Source organism: Callospermophilus lateralis, chromosome 11 (genome assembly GCF_048772815.1).
Source record: "Callospermophilus lateralis isolate mCalLat2 chromosome 11, mCalLat2.hap1, whole genome shotgun sequence".
NCBI lineage: Eukaryota > Metazoa > Chordata > Mammalia > Rodentia > Sciuridae > Callospermophilus > Callospermophilus lateralis.
The window spans coordinates 120336-136779 of record NC_135315.1 but is presented as its reverse complement, the minus strand read 5'-3'; the positions used below and the strand labels follow the sequence as shown (position 1 = coordinate 136779).

Below are 16444 nucleotides of genomic sequence, written 5' to 3'. Positions count from 1 at the left end.
TGTGGATGGATACTATATTTATATTTATTTCATTTTTTTATTTTTATGTTGTGCTCCTCAGCACCTCAAACCCAGGGCCTCACACTTGCTAGGCAAGCACCCTACCACTGAGCCACAACCCCAACTCTGGGCCATGTCCTCAGGGATGTCTGGAGCCCCCTCCTCAGAGCAGCCAGAGAGTTGTCTGACTCGGGAACACTGTGGTCATGTCTCTAGAGACGCCTGGAGCTCCCTTCTCCTCAGTGCAGACTGAGGGGACACCTGTTCTGGGGACACTATGGGTCATGTCTCTAGTGACGCCTGGAGCTCCCTTCTCCTCAGTGCAGACCGAGGGGACTCTGGGTTTGGGGACTCTTGGGTCATGTTTCTATGGGCTCCTGAAGCTCACTTCCCCTCAGAGCAGCCTCAGGGAGATGTCTGACTTGGTGATGCTGTGGGTCATGTCTCTAGGGATGCCAGAGTTCCCTTCTCAGTGCAGCCTGAGGGGACACCTGTTCTGGGGACACTGTGGGTCACGGCTCTAGGGATGTCTGGAACTCCCTTCTCCTCAGTGCGGTATCAGGGAGTCACCTGGCTTGGGGATACTGTGGGTCATTTCTCCAGGGACGCCTGGGGTTCCCTTCTCTTCAGAGCAGCCAGAGGGAGGTACCTGGCTCAGGGACCCTTTGGGGGTGTATTTCTAATGCCTGGAGCTCCCTTCTCCTCAGAGCACCCTTAGGGGACCCTTTTGGGTCCTATCTCTAGGATACCTGGAGCTTCCTTCTTTTCAGAACAGCCTGAGGGAGACACCTTGCTTGGGAACACCATGAGTCATGTCTCTAGGGATGCCTGGAGCTTCCTTCTCCTTGGAGCAGCCTCAGAATCTTCTGGAAGGACTGGCCGCAGGTGAGGGGAAAGTAGGGAGGGTGAGGAACAAGCCCCATCCTGGGCCTGAGCCTGGCTGAGAGCCCTGCTCTCCTTCGCTATTTCAAACAGGCTAACTGTATAACGGTGCTCCTCCTGAGGCTGGGCCTCATCTTAACACAATGACCCTGGGTGGAGCCTGGCAGGGATGAAGGAGGAACGCTGAGGCAGGATCCCAGCCCAGGGGGAATGGGGCCCCAGTGCGCTCCATTACTTGTTTTCCTTGTTGTTTTAATTGTTATTTTTCTTACAATGTTAAAGTAGTAGACAAAATATTGGAAAATGGAAAAGTACATTTAAGTTTTAAGATTTCTAACCAATGTATTTATTAAAAATTTATTCCATGGCTTTCATAGAACTAAACTAAACTAAACCACATTTTTTTTTGGTTGAGAAGGTTCCAGGTTAATTGTCAGTTTATGTGTATTTTCCCTCTTTTGAAAATGTTTTTATTAGTGCATTTTAGTTATACATACTAGTGGGGTCCATTTTGACGGATGCAGACATGCATGGAATATAATTTGATCCATTTCACGCCAGCACTTCTACTTTTTCTTCCTTCTTCCCTCCCCCTCCTCCCCATCCTCTACTGGTCTTCCTTCTATTGATTTATTGTCTTATCAAATTGGTGGTCTATAGATAGACATCAAGGTGGGATTCACTGTGGTGTATTTATATAGGTATATACATCATTTGGTCAATTTCATTCTGCAGTTCCTCCCCCTTTTCCATTCCTGCTCTCTCACCCTATCTCATTCTATTCCACTGACCTGCCTTCTATCTTCATGGGATCACCCCCTTTTTTATTCCTTTATTTAGCTCTAGTTTCTGCATATAAGATAAAGCATTTGACCCTGACTTTCTGAATCTGGCTTATTTCTCTTAGCATGTTTTTCCATGCATTTACCAGCAGATGCAGTAACTTCATTCTTCTTTATGGATAAGTAAAACACTGTTGTGCGTGTATACCATGTTTTCTTTATCTGTTGATGAACACCTGGGCTGGTTCCATAGCTTGGCTACTGTGAATTGTGAATTGTGTTCCTTAAACATTGATATGCCTTTATATCATGGTGATTATTGTTCTTTTGGATAAATACCAGGGAGTGAGACAGCTGGATCATATGATGGATTTGTTTCTAGTTTTATTTTTCTTGAGGAATCTCCATGTTGTTTTTCAGAATGGTTGTACTAGTCTGCAGTCCCACCAACAATATGTACCTTTCTCCATATCCTTGCCAGAGTTTGTTATTTTTCATATTCTTGATGTTTGTTATTCTAAGTGGAGATGAAACCTTAATGTAGTTTTGATTTGCATTTCTCTGATTGCCAGGAATGTTGCATTTTTTTTATACCATGTATTTGTTAGCCATTTGTATTTCTTCTTTTGAGAAATGTCTATTTAATTCCTTCCCCCATTTTTGATTGAGCTATTAATTTTTCTGTCATTAGTGTTTTGAGTTCTTTATATATCCTGGATATTAATCCCTTGTTGGAAAAGTAGTTTGATTTAGTTTTCTTATTTTAGAGTTACTTTGCAATGTCTGTATTTACTAGGAAATGCCCCATGTCCTCTAGGTTGCCAATTCTGTGTAGTAGGTTTCTCCTATTCAATTTTTAATTTCTTCTTTTTCTAGTTTTCTAGTTTTCTAGAATTATTAATCCTGTGAACTTCTGCTGTTTTTCATCAGCAATATTTTAAAAATATACTTTTAGCTTGCTTTATTTTTGATTGAGAAAATTGTCTTGTTTGAAAATTCTCATGATAATCTTAAATGATTTTAATTAATTTCTGCTTATTAAGATGTCTTTGGGGCCTGGGTGTGCAGCCTGGTGGAAGAGCACTTGCGTAGCATGCTAGAGACCCTGGGATTCCATCCCAGCGCCACCCACACATACAGATGTCTTTGACAGGACTCAAGCATCAGAGGTGTCCAGAGATATGTTTTAAAAAATCGTGTGTTTACACATATGCACATACATCACAGTATACCTTTTCCAGATTTGGATGAAATTATTGTAGGAATAAATTTTGATGTTAACTATTGTCTTGCATGATATTTAAACTGCTGTAGATGAAACTTACTCAAATCATTACAATGTGCAAGAAAATCAGTAGCTGCTTTTTATAATTCAGATACATTTACTAAAAATAAACTTTTTTTTAGACAGACATTTTATTTTGTACTTATCAATTTGGAAAGCATATACCTATATCTTATTAATATTCTACATTCATAGAAAGTTAGTTCTCTTATTTCTTGCAAGCAAGGGATTGGGCTTTCTGATGAGCATGATGCTTTATATATTGCCAGGAATTCTTGTTAGAGAACTCTATTAGTGTTTTGCATCTGTTCAAAGTATCACTTAAAAATATACCATTGTGATTTTGAGTTCAGAAACTTGAATTTCTTCTTTTGAGATTGTGAATTTGTTAGTATTTAGGGTTATTTCATGTGAAGTCCATAATAAAATTTAATCTTAATGTTGGCACCCCCTATGTGCTTATAAGGTGGCTTTTAGAGTAGAGTTTAGTATATCTTATATCTATTGGATTCATTAGAAAAGTATATACACTTTGTGCATGTGTATGTATGTGTGTGGGTGTGTGTGGGGGGGTGCTGGGGATTGAATCCAGGGCCTTGTGCATGCAAGGTGAACACTCTACCATTTGAGCTATGTCCCCAGCCCACTTTTTATTATATTTGAAAGCTTATCATACTTGAATTAGTAGAAACAGAGGTTAGACGTGTTAGTCTTGTGAGCTGGACAAAGTGCAGGTTTAGTTTAATCTTTTTTGGGAGGTTGACATAATGATTTCTCTCTGTTCTACTTCTGCTATGGTTGGTTGTCTGGCCTGGAGAATATTTTCCCACTAGGGATTGAACTCAGGGCCTTGTATGTGCTCAGCAAACACTTAGCTATGTACACCCCAGCCCTTTTTAAATTTTGTTTGATACAGGGTCTTGCTATATTGCCCAGGGAGGCTCAAATTTGTGATCCTCTTGCCTTAGCCTCCCAAATAGCTGGAGGATTTTGATGTCAGTATCACATATTTCCTATGTGTTAATAATTTCCTAAGATATATTATGCTCATTTTTTTTCTCAGCAGTAAAACCTTTTTGTTGTTTTGTGCTTAGCATGAACATGCTCTATGATGTGACACTGCTGTTCATGATAGCCTACTTACGCAATACACTGTAAGGAGAGGATTTTGATTCTGAGAGTCCAAGTTGTGTTTCAGGTCCAGCATATTTTCCTAGGAGCAGTGATTACTCATTTTCTATTTGATTACATGAAAAAGACACAAATTCTTTTTTTCCTTTTGTGGTGCTGGGGGTTGAATCCATGGCCTCCTGTATGCTAGGCAAGTGCTCTTCCACTGAGCTGCATTGCCAGCTCCATAGATCCTGTAGTTATCATTAGCTTCATGACTAGCTAGAGGGATAATGAAAAGAAGTGCTACTGAATTTGGAACCATTCAAGAGTTTGGGCATCCAATGATTTTTTGTGATTTCTAAAAGTTAGAGTGTTTTCTCACAACACAGTAGCATCTAAGGTCAACTCCTGGACTGACTGCCATTTGTCTTTCTCTCAGCTCATCACTTCCTGCAGAGCACCATGGAGAATGTGGATGCTGGTGTCCTTTTACACTCTTCTGCCCAGAAGGCATCACTCATCATGGTCACCAATTCTGTTACCTTTTTCTTTTCTTTGACTATTTGTCCAGGGCAAATATTTTAATTCTATTGCTGCTAAAGAATATGTCTAGAAACAAAATAAAGGCAAGAATTCTTTGGAATAAGTGATCCAAAGTCAAAGTGAGTCAATTTGCTATTGGAACATATCCTGACTCATATATTTTCACAAAGCCACACTTTTGAGATAGTTCAGATATGAGTTGAAATAGAGTCTCTAAAATGTTGTTTTTCCTCTAGTCTAAAGTGATGAAGTTTTTAGAAGCCAAACCCAGGACCTCATAACAGCATAAAAAGTTTACATGTGTGTTTTTACTTCAACATAGAACATCTGAAAGAGGCACTTATCTTGAATTAAATATTAACTTGAATTACTTGATTTTTCTGTTATAATAAAGTTTGTGTTCATAATAAATATAGAATAGCTAAGAGTTTACATAACCAATAATTAACTGTATAAATAACTAGTAAGCAGGGTTTCTGAAAAAATAGCCTGTTTAAGGTTTTATGTGAGTAGTTTTATCTTTATACAGAAATTGCAAAGAAAGTTCAGAGATTTCTCAGGTAGCCTCAACCTGGTCTTTCCTTTGTTGTGTATGATTTGTGTGCACCATCTCAGATGTGTTAATCTCTTAGACCATTTATCATGGAGAGCAAATACTGGTGTGCTATAATTAACTGAAGTTGAATTTCTTTTGGATTCTCTGTTCTCTCTCATCCTGTTCCAGGACCCCATCCAGGACCCCAAATGACACCCAGTCGTCATGTATCCATAGACTCCTTTTGGGGTGACTGTTTCTCTGACCTTTCTTGTTCCAATGACCTCCACACTGTGAGGAGGACCTGTCAGGTATTTTATAGATTATTCTTTTTTGGGGTTTACTTGTTTTTTTACCCCTCATGTTTAGACTGGGGCTATGGGTCTGGGGGAAGCAGGTCACACAGGTGGAGGCCTGTACTGTCATCTCAGGCCCTCAAGGTGAATGTCATGTTGGTACTGACTGTGCTCACCTGGCTGAAGGCTCATTTTGCCTTCACCCCTGGTAGCACCTTTCAGGTTTCTCACTGTGAAGTTACTGTTCTCTGCATGTCCACATTGTCTGTGTTCTTTTGGAGAAACTCACTAGGCAGAGCCCACACTTAAGGAGCAAGGAGTTAGCTCCACCTCCTTGATGACCATGTCTGCCTCACTTATCTGGAATTTTTTTACACTAGAGTTTCTATTTGACCCCAAATGTTTATGTATTCAGTCTTTTATTTGTACAAGTGTGGACATTGGATAGTTACTTTGAGCTGCTCTTTATTATCTAATTCTATAATGTCTTGTTGCTCAATCCATTTCTGCTTTAGCCATTGGAGTTCTTTCTTTCAGGAGCTCTTTGCATTATCTCCTGTTGTCCTTTAATGTATTTTCTGTTTTTGTTCTAAAGTTCTTTCCTTCTAATACTTAAAGATTATCCTGACTCATATATTTACTATCTTGGTCCTAGTATCAGCCACTTCTTCATGGAGCCCTGGCTCTTTGTATTAGAGTGGTATTAACAACTTTCATCTGGTAGCTAAATGTGCCCATTACATCTTTACCCTCACAAAAGACAATGCAAATAAGTGTGGGTGTGCTCTAATCTATACCCCCTAATTATAATTATGTTTATGTGGAACCATCTGTGTTTGTACTAAGATAAACATGAGTTTATCTGCAGTCAGTGGATTCTGATCCATTATGCCATAGATCATTCTGCCTTCACCCTTTACTGTCATGTTTCACGACTAAACACTCAGGGTCACTCCAAGTGAACTGGGCTGGCATGAAATAATTACACAGAGACAGAGAAAGACCTTTTTGGGGGGTCCTGTGATGACTTCTCTGACCTTAGAGGTCTGTGTAAAGAGAAAAAGGGAGGGAGGAAGGGAGAGAGGGAGGGGGGAGAGAGAGAGACAGAGAGAGAGAGAGGAGGGAGGGAAGAAGGGAGAGGGATAGGAGCACATGCTGAACCCTTTTATTGGGAAGGAGCTATTCAAATGAGGCAAGGAGTAGGATTCCAAGGGAACAGGTGAGTGTAGCTCAACCCCTCTGGGTGCTGCCTACTCCTAGGGCCACTTCCAGGGCCACACCTTATTATCCCAGTGAGGGAAAAGCCTGAGTCACATGGCACTATTGCGCTAGACTACAGTGATCTTTCAGATCCCCGTGGTGCATCAGACTTAAAGGTGTGGGCATTTGGAGTGGCTCCCCATAATATCGATACTGTTGCATCTAATAATAATGTAATACCTAAGCTGTGGCCTTTTAATACTTACATAATTTTCATACTCAAGCACCTAAAACATATAGTAGTTGCCCTGAAACCTTTAATAGCAATGTAACACCCATAGTATACCATCTTATACTAATATATTAGCAGTCTTGTGGTCTTTCATATTAATATTATATCCAAAGTACATCTAAAACAAATGTAATAGCTGACCTTTGGTCTCTAATACTAATATAATTTGGACATAATAATTAGATGCACAATACAACATCTAATACTAATATAATAACTGCTTTTTGGTCTTTTACAGTAATATGATATCCATAGCAAAACATCCCAATCTAACATAATAATAGCTGTCTGGTAGTCTTTCATACTAGTATGTAACATACATACTGTCTCATCTAATATAATAGCTCTCCTGTGTCTTTTAATATTAATGTAATATACATATATAGCACCTTAAATTAATACTTGTACCTTTGCCTCTATTACTAAAATGATGTCCATACTATAGCACCTAATGCTAATATAATTGCTGACCTGTGCTCTTTAATTCAAATGTGATGTCTATACTACAGCCTCTAAAATTGATATAATAGTTGCCCTGTGGCCTTTAATTGTAATATAAAATCCATAATACAGCATCAAAAACTGATATTATATTGGCACTGTGGCCTTTCATACTAACATAATATCCATACTATGGACTCTAATATAATAGCTTCCTGTGGCCTTCAATACTGACATATTATAAATTCTGGTACCTAAAATTTTATAATATCTGCCCTGTGGTCTTTAATACTAATGATATCTATAGTATAGCATTTAAAACTAATACAAAAAGTGCCTGTGACCTTTAATATTAACATAATATTCATAATTTATCATCTAAATCTAATATATGCCCAATGGCCTTTTTAAAATTTTTTTTAAGTTATAGATGGACTCAATATCTTTATTTTATTTATTTTTTTTTTATGTGGAACTGAGGATTAAACCCACTCCCTCATGCACACCAGGAAAGAACTCTACCACTGAGCCAGAACCCCAGCCCCTATGCTGTGGCCTTTAACATAAGTTTAATATAAAAACTATGGTCCCACCCTGGGCTGGGGTTGTGGCTCAAGTGGTAGAGCGCTTGTCTTGTATGCATGAGGCATTGGGTTTGATCCTCAGCACCATATAAAAATAAAGTAAGGATATTGTGTCCACCTAAAACTAAAAAAATAAATATTAAAAAACTATGGCCCTTGAAATTAATAAAAAGCTTGTCCTGTGGCATTCTAATACTGATATTATATCCATCCTATAGCTTCCCTCTGCCCTTTAATATTAATATAATATCCTGTGATAGCATCTAAAACTAGTATAATATGTTCTCTGTGGCATTTAATTTTAATAAAATATGTATGCTATAGCATCCTATACTAATATAATAGCTGCTCTGTGATGTTTATGATTAATATTAATATCAGCATTATAGATTTTAAAATTAACATTATAGGTACTCTTTGACCTTTAATTTTAATATAATATCCATACTATAGCACCTAAAAGTAATATAATACCTGACCTTTAATATTAACATGATATCTGTACAATAGCATTGAAAATCAATATATTAGTGCCCTTCATCTTTTACTGTTAATATAACATCATTAATACAGAATATAATACAGATATACTACTGCTCTGTGTCCTTAAATGTTAATATTATATTGATATTGTAGCAATGAAAGTTAATACAATAACTGCCCTGTTTCCTTTATTATTAATAATATCAATAGTGTAGCCTGGAAAAGTAACACATATCCTGTGGCCTTTAACATTTTTGTAATGTAGTGTGGCCTTTGAAACTAGTAATAGCTTAAATATTGCCTTTCATGATAATATGATGTCTGTAATATAGTATCTAAAATAATACAATGGCTTTCCTGTTGCCTTTAAAATATTATAATATTCATAGCATGACATCTCAGATTAAATAGACAGCTGGGTGCAGAGACACACACCTGTCATCTCAGTGACTTGGGAGGCTAAGGCAGGAGCATCACAAACTAAAAGCCAGCCTCAACAACTTAGCAAGGCCCTAAGCAACTTAGCAAGACCCTGACTTAAAATTAAAATAAAGGGCTGGGGCTGAGGCTCAGTGGTAGCATGCTCACCTGGCACATGTAAGGAACTGGGTTTGATCCTCAGCACCACATGAAAATAAAATAGAGGTATTGTATCCACCTACAACTAAAAAATAATAAAAATAATAAAAAGGGCTGGGAATGTGGCTTAGTGGTTAAGCACCCCATGCCCAATCCCTGATACCAAAATAAATAAATAAATATTTTTTTAAAAAAAAAGCATGCTGTAGCCTTTAATACTAATGAGATTTCAATAATATAGCATCTGAAACTAATATAATACTTGCCCTGTGTCAATTAATACTGATATGATATCCACAATATGATATGTAAAGCTAACATCATACTTCTCCTATGGACTTTAATATTACTGTGATATTCTACTAGAACATTAGAAGTAAATAATAGCTGCACTTTTACCTGTAATGGATGGACTGTCCTTACTGTAGCATCTGAGACTAGCATGTTAGCTGTCCTATGGCCTTTAATATGAAAATAATATTTCATGTTATATAATCTAAAAGTAATATATTAGCTGCCCTATTGCCTTTAATGTTAATGTAATATCCATATTTAGCAGTGCCAGCTTGGCAGACTCTTTGAGGCTGTGGCCCATGCTTGGCACCTGCGCTCCAGTCTTCTCAGGTTGTTGCTCCTCTGCTTTGCACTGCTGCTTGGCTGCTGCTTCTCAACAGAGACCAGCGGGCCAGCTGCATGGCTTGGCAGCTGGGAAGCTGTGTCGCTGGCCTGTAGCACTAATAGGATATCTCTACTGTACCATACACACTTAGTATAGCAATTGCTCTGCAGCCTTAAATATTAATATAATATCAGTATTGTGGCCTTCAAAACTGAAATCACAATGGCCCCGAGGCTGTTTAATTCTAATATGATATCCAAATGTTAGCATCTAAAACTAAAATAATATTTGGCTTGTGATCTCTAATACTAATAAGATATTTATGCTATGCAACCTAAAATTAATATAATAGCTACCCTGTGGCCTTTAATATTATTATAATATTCATAATATAGCATCTAAAAGTAATGTGATAATTGCCTTGTGACCTTTATTATTAATGTAAAATCAGACCAACACATCTTAAATTGTTATAATAGCTGACTTTTGGCTTTTAATACTAATCTGATCTCCATATTATAGCACCTAAAATTAATAAAATATCTCCCCTGTGGCCTTTGATATTTATGTAATATCCATACTCTGGCCTCAAATCCTAATATAATAGTTTATAATATTTATACTGTGACCTCTAAAATATCAGAGTAGCCCTAGTGGTCTTTATTACTAATATGATATTTATTTTAGAGCATGGATATGTGATAATAGCTGTGGCCTTCAATATTAATATGATTTATAGACCATAAATTGAAAATTGGTATCAAAGCTGTACGGAGGTATTTAATACTAACATGATGATATCCATAATGCACATTTTAAACTAATCTAGTGTGGTCTTTAATATTAATATGATATCCCTATTGTGTACTCTAAAACTAGTGTAATAGCTTCCATGTATCCTTTATTACTAATATAATATCCATTCTATAGCATCTAAAACTAAAAGAATAGCTGCCCTGTGGCCATTTATATTAATATAATAGCCAAAATATAGCATCTCAAACTGATGTAATATTTGTCTTGTGGCCTTTAATAGTAAAACTAATCTAAAACTAATATAATATGTGCCCTGTGCCCTTTAATACTGACATGATATTTATATTATAGCTTCCAATACTAATATAATGGTTGCCCTGTGGCATTTATAATTGATATAATATCAGTAATATAGATTCTAGCCAAGTGCAGTGGTGCATGCCTGTAATCCCAGCAACTCATGAGGCTGAGGCAGGAGAATCATGAGTTCAAGCCAGCCACAGCAACTTAGTGAGGCACTTAGCAACTCAGCAAGACCCCATTTCTAAATAAAATATAAAAAAGAACTGAGGATGTTGCTCAGTGGTTAGGTACCCCTGGTGCCAAAAAATAAAGAAATAAATTTTATATATATATATTGTGGGCTGGGGATGTGGCTCAAGCGTAGCACGCTCGCCTGGCATGCATGCGGCCCAGGTTCGATCCTCAACATCACATACAAACAAAGATGTTGTATCTGCCGAAAACTAAAATAAATAACTAAGTAAATATTTTAAAAAATATATATGGTATTGTATTAAAATTAAAGGCCACAGGGTACCTATTACATTACTTTTAGAATATACGTACATACAAACATACAACATAAAACACAAGTGTGCACACATAATATAATACATACAACGCATAACATAATAGTAAAGGCCTTATAACTGTTTACAGGTGAAATCTCCATTGCAATGTTTAAAAACTCTATAGTCAGAAAATAGAACTGATCAGCAAAACATTAACCTAGGTCTGTATGAGCTCAAAAAACAAAATAGAACTTCATGATGTGGGAAAGGGTAATAATAAAATAGATATTGAAAAAAGCATCCTGGTTCTGTCGCAGATGTTACAATAGCCAAACTGGAGTTTTGGATATCAGTTGTTATGGATTTGAGCCAAATCATCTTCTTTTTGGTCTGTAGAAATCGCTTTAGTTAATCTTTCTGGAATCCAAATCGGCTGCTATTCTCAGTGTGGAAACACAAAAACAGGCAACTGATGTCCAGCTCGATCCCTGGCTGATGGACTTGTGCACGTCCAGCACAGCTACAGCCCATGCTCAGGTTCCAGCTCTCAGTGACCCAGCACCAAGTGGAGGCAGAGAGGCCAACCTCAGAGACACCAGTGTCAGCCACATGTTCTGGGAACTGCAGGTGACTTGTGGGGACCTTGTAGAACACATGGGGGCATTACAAGCTGAAGCTGGGTGACCCTGGACAGAGCATGGAGCGGTCCCTGGGGGGACCACATCCCTCGGCAGCAGCTACAGAGATGACGTTGAGGTGGCCACATTTATTGTCAGCTGTGAAGAGCGGTCAGGCAGGGAGCGCCCTGCCAGAGCCGAGCCTGGCCCAACCCCAGGGACGGAGGCCTGGCTTGAGCTGCGCTGGACGGTGGGGTCCCTCAGCCAGTGAAGGGGTGGGACCCGAGGCCCCTCATCCCCAGGTCCGTGACCTGTGGGAGGAGAGGGTGGAGGTGAGTCCCTGGGCGCGGCTGAGTCTCCCGGCAGCACCAACCACAGCAGTGCTAGCCACGCCAGCTTCCTAAACCTCCCATAAACGTCTCTGTGCACAGCAGGACATGTGGGGCCTCGGGAGGGCTGTTTTCCAGGTGGACAGATGTCCCCATGGATACTGCCAAGCCCGCTCCAATCCCCGAGGTCAAGATGCGTTACACCTGGCGAGCAGCCGTGGCCGGGAGCCAAGCTGACCCTGGCAGGGAGACCCCACTGACCTTGAAGACGTGTCCTGCCTGCGGCTCCCCCAACAGCTGCTCTGGACTCAGGCTGTCCGCTGCAGAGGTCACATACAGGTCGGAGTAGTCAGCCCCCTCCTTCCCCGCCCCCCCTCCAAGCAGGAGGACGTCACCCTGGACACTGGCATCTCCAGGGTGCACAGCAGCGTCCCTGTGACTAAAGCTCAGGTGCGTCCCTGAAGCCCAGCCACACCTACCTGCTGCAGGACCCCAGGTGGCCTGACTGTGCCCACTCCCCAGGGGCCCTGGGCCTGCTGGTTCTCCCTGGCACCTGCAGCACTTGATCCCCAACTCTGCCCTGCCTCATGGACTGCAGGGGTCAGCAGGGCCACCTGGAGCCCAGGAGCTGGAGAGGCAGGAGGAGCCTCCCTGGAGCCTGTGGAGGGAGCTGGACACCATGGTAAGAGGTGGGTCCTGTCCACATTTGCACCCCAGAACCTGTGAGTGGGACCTGGTGTGGGAACAGGGTCTCTGCAGAGGTCATTAGTGAAGGGTCCTGAGATGGGCTCCTCCTGGGTCAGGGGGCCCTCATGCAATGGCTGTGTCCTCCCAAAAGGACAGAGGAGGGGACACAGACCCAGAGGAGGAGCCCCGTGGAGACAGAGGCAGAGACTGGAGTGAGGGGCCACCACCCCAGGGCCACCTGGAGTCCAGAAGCTAGGAGAGACAGGAGGAGTCTCCCTGGAGTCTGTGCAGGGTACTCAGCCTGGGACCTTGGTTCAGCCTCCGCCCTCCAGTGTGGGAGAGGACAAGGTCCTGTGGTTTTCAACCGCTGTTTTGTGGTCATTTTCTACATCAGCCCCAGTGTTCCCTGCACTGGCCAAGTGCTGAGGGGCCACCCTGGCACTCCTGCCATCTGCACAGGTCCCCCTGTAGCTGGACAAGCAACTGGTACTGCTCTCCCACTCCCGGACCCTGAACACCTGGCACAGAGCACCCCATGGCCCCTCCTTGATCGACTGCCCTGTGCACACACCTGTCTCGGGGTCCATGCGGATCACCCTGCCTCCGTCAATGCAGGCCACCCAGAGTGTCCCCGTGGTGTCCACGCACAGCCCATGCCTTGCTTTGGCTCCAGCTGGCACACCAGCCGTGGGTTTGCTGCGGCAGGACAGACAGAGGCGCGTGGCCCCTCACTGCCCAGACCAGGGGGTCACATAGCGTGGCCTCAACAACGGGAGGGAGTGACAGACCCGGTGGTGCTTCTGGGACCCCAGGAGGGGACTCCAGAGGGTGTGGGGGGCTGGCCACGGTGGCTCCCGCCTGGGGAGGGTGTGGGGGGTTGGCCACTGGAGGCCCCGCCAAGGGAGGGTGTGGAGGGCTGGCCAAGGAGGCTCCTATACCAGGGAGGGTGTGGGGGCTGGCCACGGAGGCCTTCGCCTGGGGAGGGTGTGGGGGGCTAGCAACCGTGGCCACTACCCAGGCCTCCTGTCTGCAGGTCGTAGTCATAGACCCGCACAGAGTAGTCCAGGCTGTCCATGTGGTAGAGAGTGCGGTGGTCCAGGGACCAGTCCAGCCCATTGGGGATGCCCAGCTGGTCCAGTTGTCTGAGCACGGAGTGGTCAGTATAGAGTGTGTACAGGGAGCCCTGCCCCGGCTCCCACACTCCTGGGGCGGATGCCTCTGGCATGGTGCCTGGAGAGAGTGGAAGGTCAATGGGCAGCGCCCACCCTGCCCTGCCCACCCCACACAGACCCGCTGTGCAGAGAGCTGTGGTCACCCTTAGTCGGGGGACAGCAGGCAGGATGGCCCTCAGGCGGCATCTGTGAGTGAGCCTCTGTGCTGGGCGAAGGGGGACCCCAGGGATGTTCCACTGGGAAGAGTCCTGCTCAGGCAGAGGTGCAGGGCCCTCAGCCGCACGTGAATGGCCTCTGGCCAGTGGCCCTGGCCACTGCCCCACCCTGGCAGCTTCGACCCTCCCAGGGTCCTCTCTGGGCAGGGATCTGGGAAGAATGACATGGAAGCCATGGGCTTTGGAGCGGGAGGGAACCTGTGGGCTGCCCAGCACCTGCATGGCCTCGGGGGCCGCGTGCCAGCAGCCTGGGGAGGGCTCCTGAGGTTCCCACCCAGCCGGCACCCGCCATGACGGGAGGCTCTCCAGGTGGCCTGGGCCAGTCCTTTCAGCAGCCCACCTGCCACAAACCTCCCGGCGGGGTCCACCTTCCCGCCGTTGAACCTGTTGTGGGGCTTGTCCTGGTCCAACCAGGCCGCCCACTCCACCTGCCCCGTCGCCCAGTCCAGGAGGCCAAGGCAGGTGCCAGAGGCCACCACGTAGCTGCCCTCTCTGCGCAGAGCCACACAGCCAACAGGGTCTCCTGGGAGGACAGAGGACAGCAGGGTGGCCCAGCTGCTGCTTCTCCAGGAGACTCCACCCACGGGGCTCCCGCCAGGAGGCACCATCAGGGCACAGAGCACGTCTCAGCACAGGACCAGTCCTGCTGGGCCTGCGTGGACCACCTCTCTGCACCCCCTCCCCACGACGGCCACCACAAGGCCTCCAGATGGGACTGGAGGCTGCCGAGCCTGCCTGCAGGGCCACCAGGACTGCAGGAGCAGAGAGCGCTGGCCTCTCCTCACGTCAGTGCCAATGTGAGAGCCGCGGGTGCCCCTGAACCCTTGGGTAGGACCGCTGGGCCTGGGGCAGGCTCCACAGGAGGGTGTCTGAGGCCAGACACAGACTTGGGGCCAGCCCTGATCTGCAAGGGGACAGTGGCACCTGCCCTTGGGGAGGGTGAGGGTGAGTGGGGGACGCTCCCAGAGTGCTGCTTCTGCTCCTCAGGGGGTCATCATCCACACAGGTGTGCAAGCCCCACAGACACACAGGTACCTCCCAGGTGTGTGGGCCCACAGGGGTCAGCAGTCCACACAGGTGTGCAAGCCCCACAGACACACAGGTACCTCCCAGGTGTGTGAGCCCACAGGGGTCATCAGCCACACAGGTGTGCAAGCCCCACAGACACACAGGTACCTCCCAGGTGTGTAATCCCATGGGCCCGACAGCCACACAGGTGTGTAAACCCCAGATACACAGGTACCTCCCATGTGTGTGGGCTCACAGGGGTCGTCAGCCACACAGGTGTGCAAGCCCCACAGACACACAGGTACCTCCCATGTGTGTGGGCTCACAGGGGTCAGCCATGCAGGTGCGTGAGCCCACAGGTGTCATCAGCCACACAGGTGTGCAAGCCCCAGGTACCTCAGGCCCACCGTCTGCAGCCCCCAGGCCCACTTCCTCAGGCCCATGGTCTGCACTTCCCCAGACAGTGGATTCCACTGGCACACAGTCCTGGCATTGATGTCCACATACACCAGCTGACCGGTCTCCTCTTCCCACACGGGACACTCCCCCATCCTGTGCCTCTCCCGGATGACAGCCTCGATTCTGGGGGACGCCATGTCCTGGGAGGAGGACAGGGCTGTGAGTGCCCTGTTCTCTGTCCCATTCTCCTGGTCATCAGGTGAGGGCTGCTGGACTGTGTGGGCTGGGCACTCCCGGGTGTGTGACACATTCTGTGGTCTCAAGGACAGCCCTCTTCTGCTCATGAAGCCTCACCCAGGCAGACATGGGGATGCAGAGAGGGACCCAGCCCAGCCCGCACCCCTGCTGGCTCCTCTGTGCCACCTGACACTCTGCATGACCCAAGAGGTCAACAATGTGCAGGTGCCCCGTCACTTGAAGAGGCACCCCCTGGCAAGGTTCCAGGAGTCCCCCTTTCCCTCTGGTGGCACAGCGTGCCCACCACTCCCCCACCTTCCAGGCCCCTCACTTACAGCCTGGGAAGCAGGGGCTGCTAAGCTGAGCCGCTGTCCAGGTGGGCCCGGCTCAGAGGCTGGGGTCGGGTGCGATCTGCAGGTGGCTGGCTCCGGAGCACACACCCTCTCCGCCCAGGAGACCTCTGCCCCAGAAGGGCTCACTTCTCAATGCTCCTGTTAATTGGGTTGCTGTGAGACCCCTGCGCTCCGTGGGACTCAGTTCACAGGGCCCTTCCTGGCAGCAGCCCAGGGCTCCCATACTGGGGCGGCTCACCTGCT

The 16444-nt window shown here is 45.1% G+C and overlaps 1 protein-coding gene across 1 annotated transcript; it reads right to left on the bottom strand.

Annotated features, from left to right (window-relative positions):
• Window positions 1-13811: 13811 nt before the first annotated feature.
• Window positions 13812-15808, bottom strand: LOC143384138 (regucalcin-like). The gene is made up of 3 exons (XM_077110553.1): window positions 15609-15808; window positions 14545-14696; window positions 13812-14047 (listed from the first exon to the last, which is right to left on the bottom strand). Exons 1-3 carry the CDS (start codon window positions 15806-15808, stop codon window positions 13812-13814), a joined length of 588 nt encoding a protein of 195 aa, XP_076966668.1.
• Window positions 15809-16444: the final 636 nt, after the last annotated feature.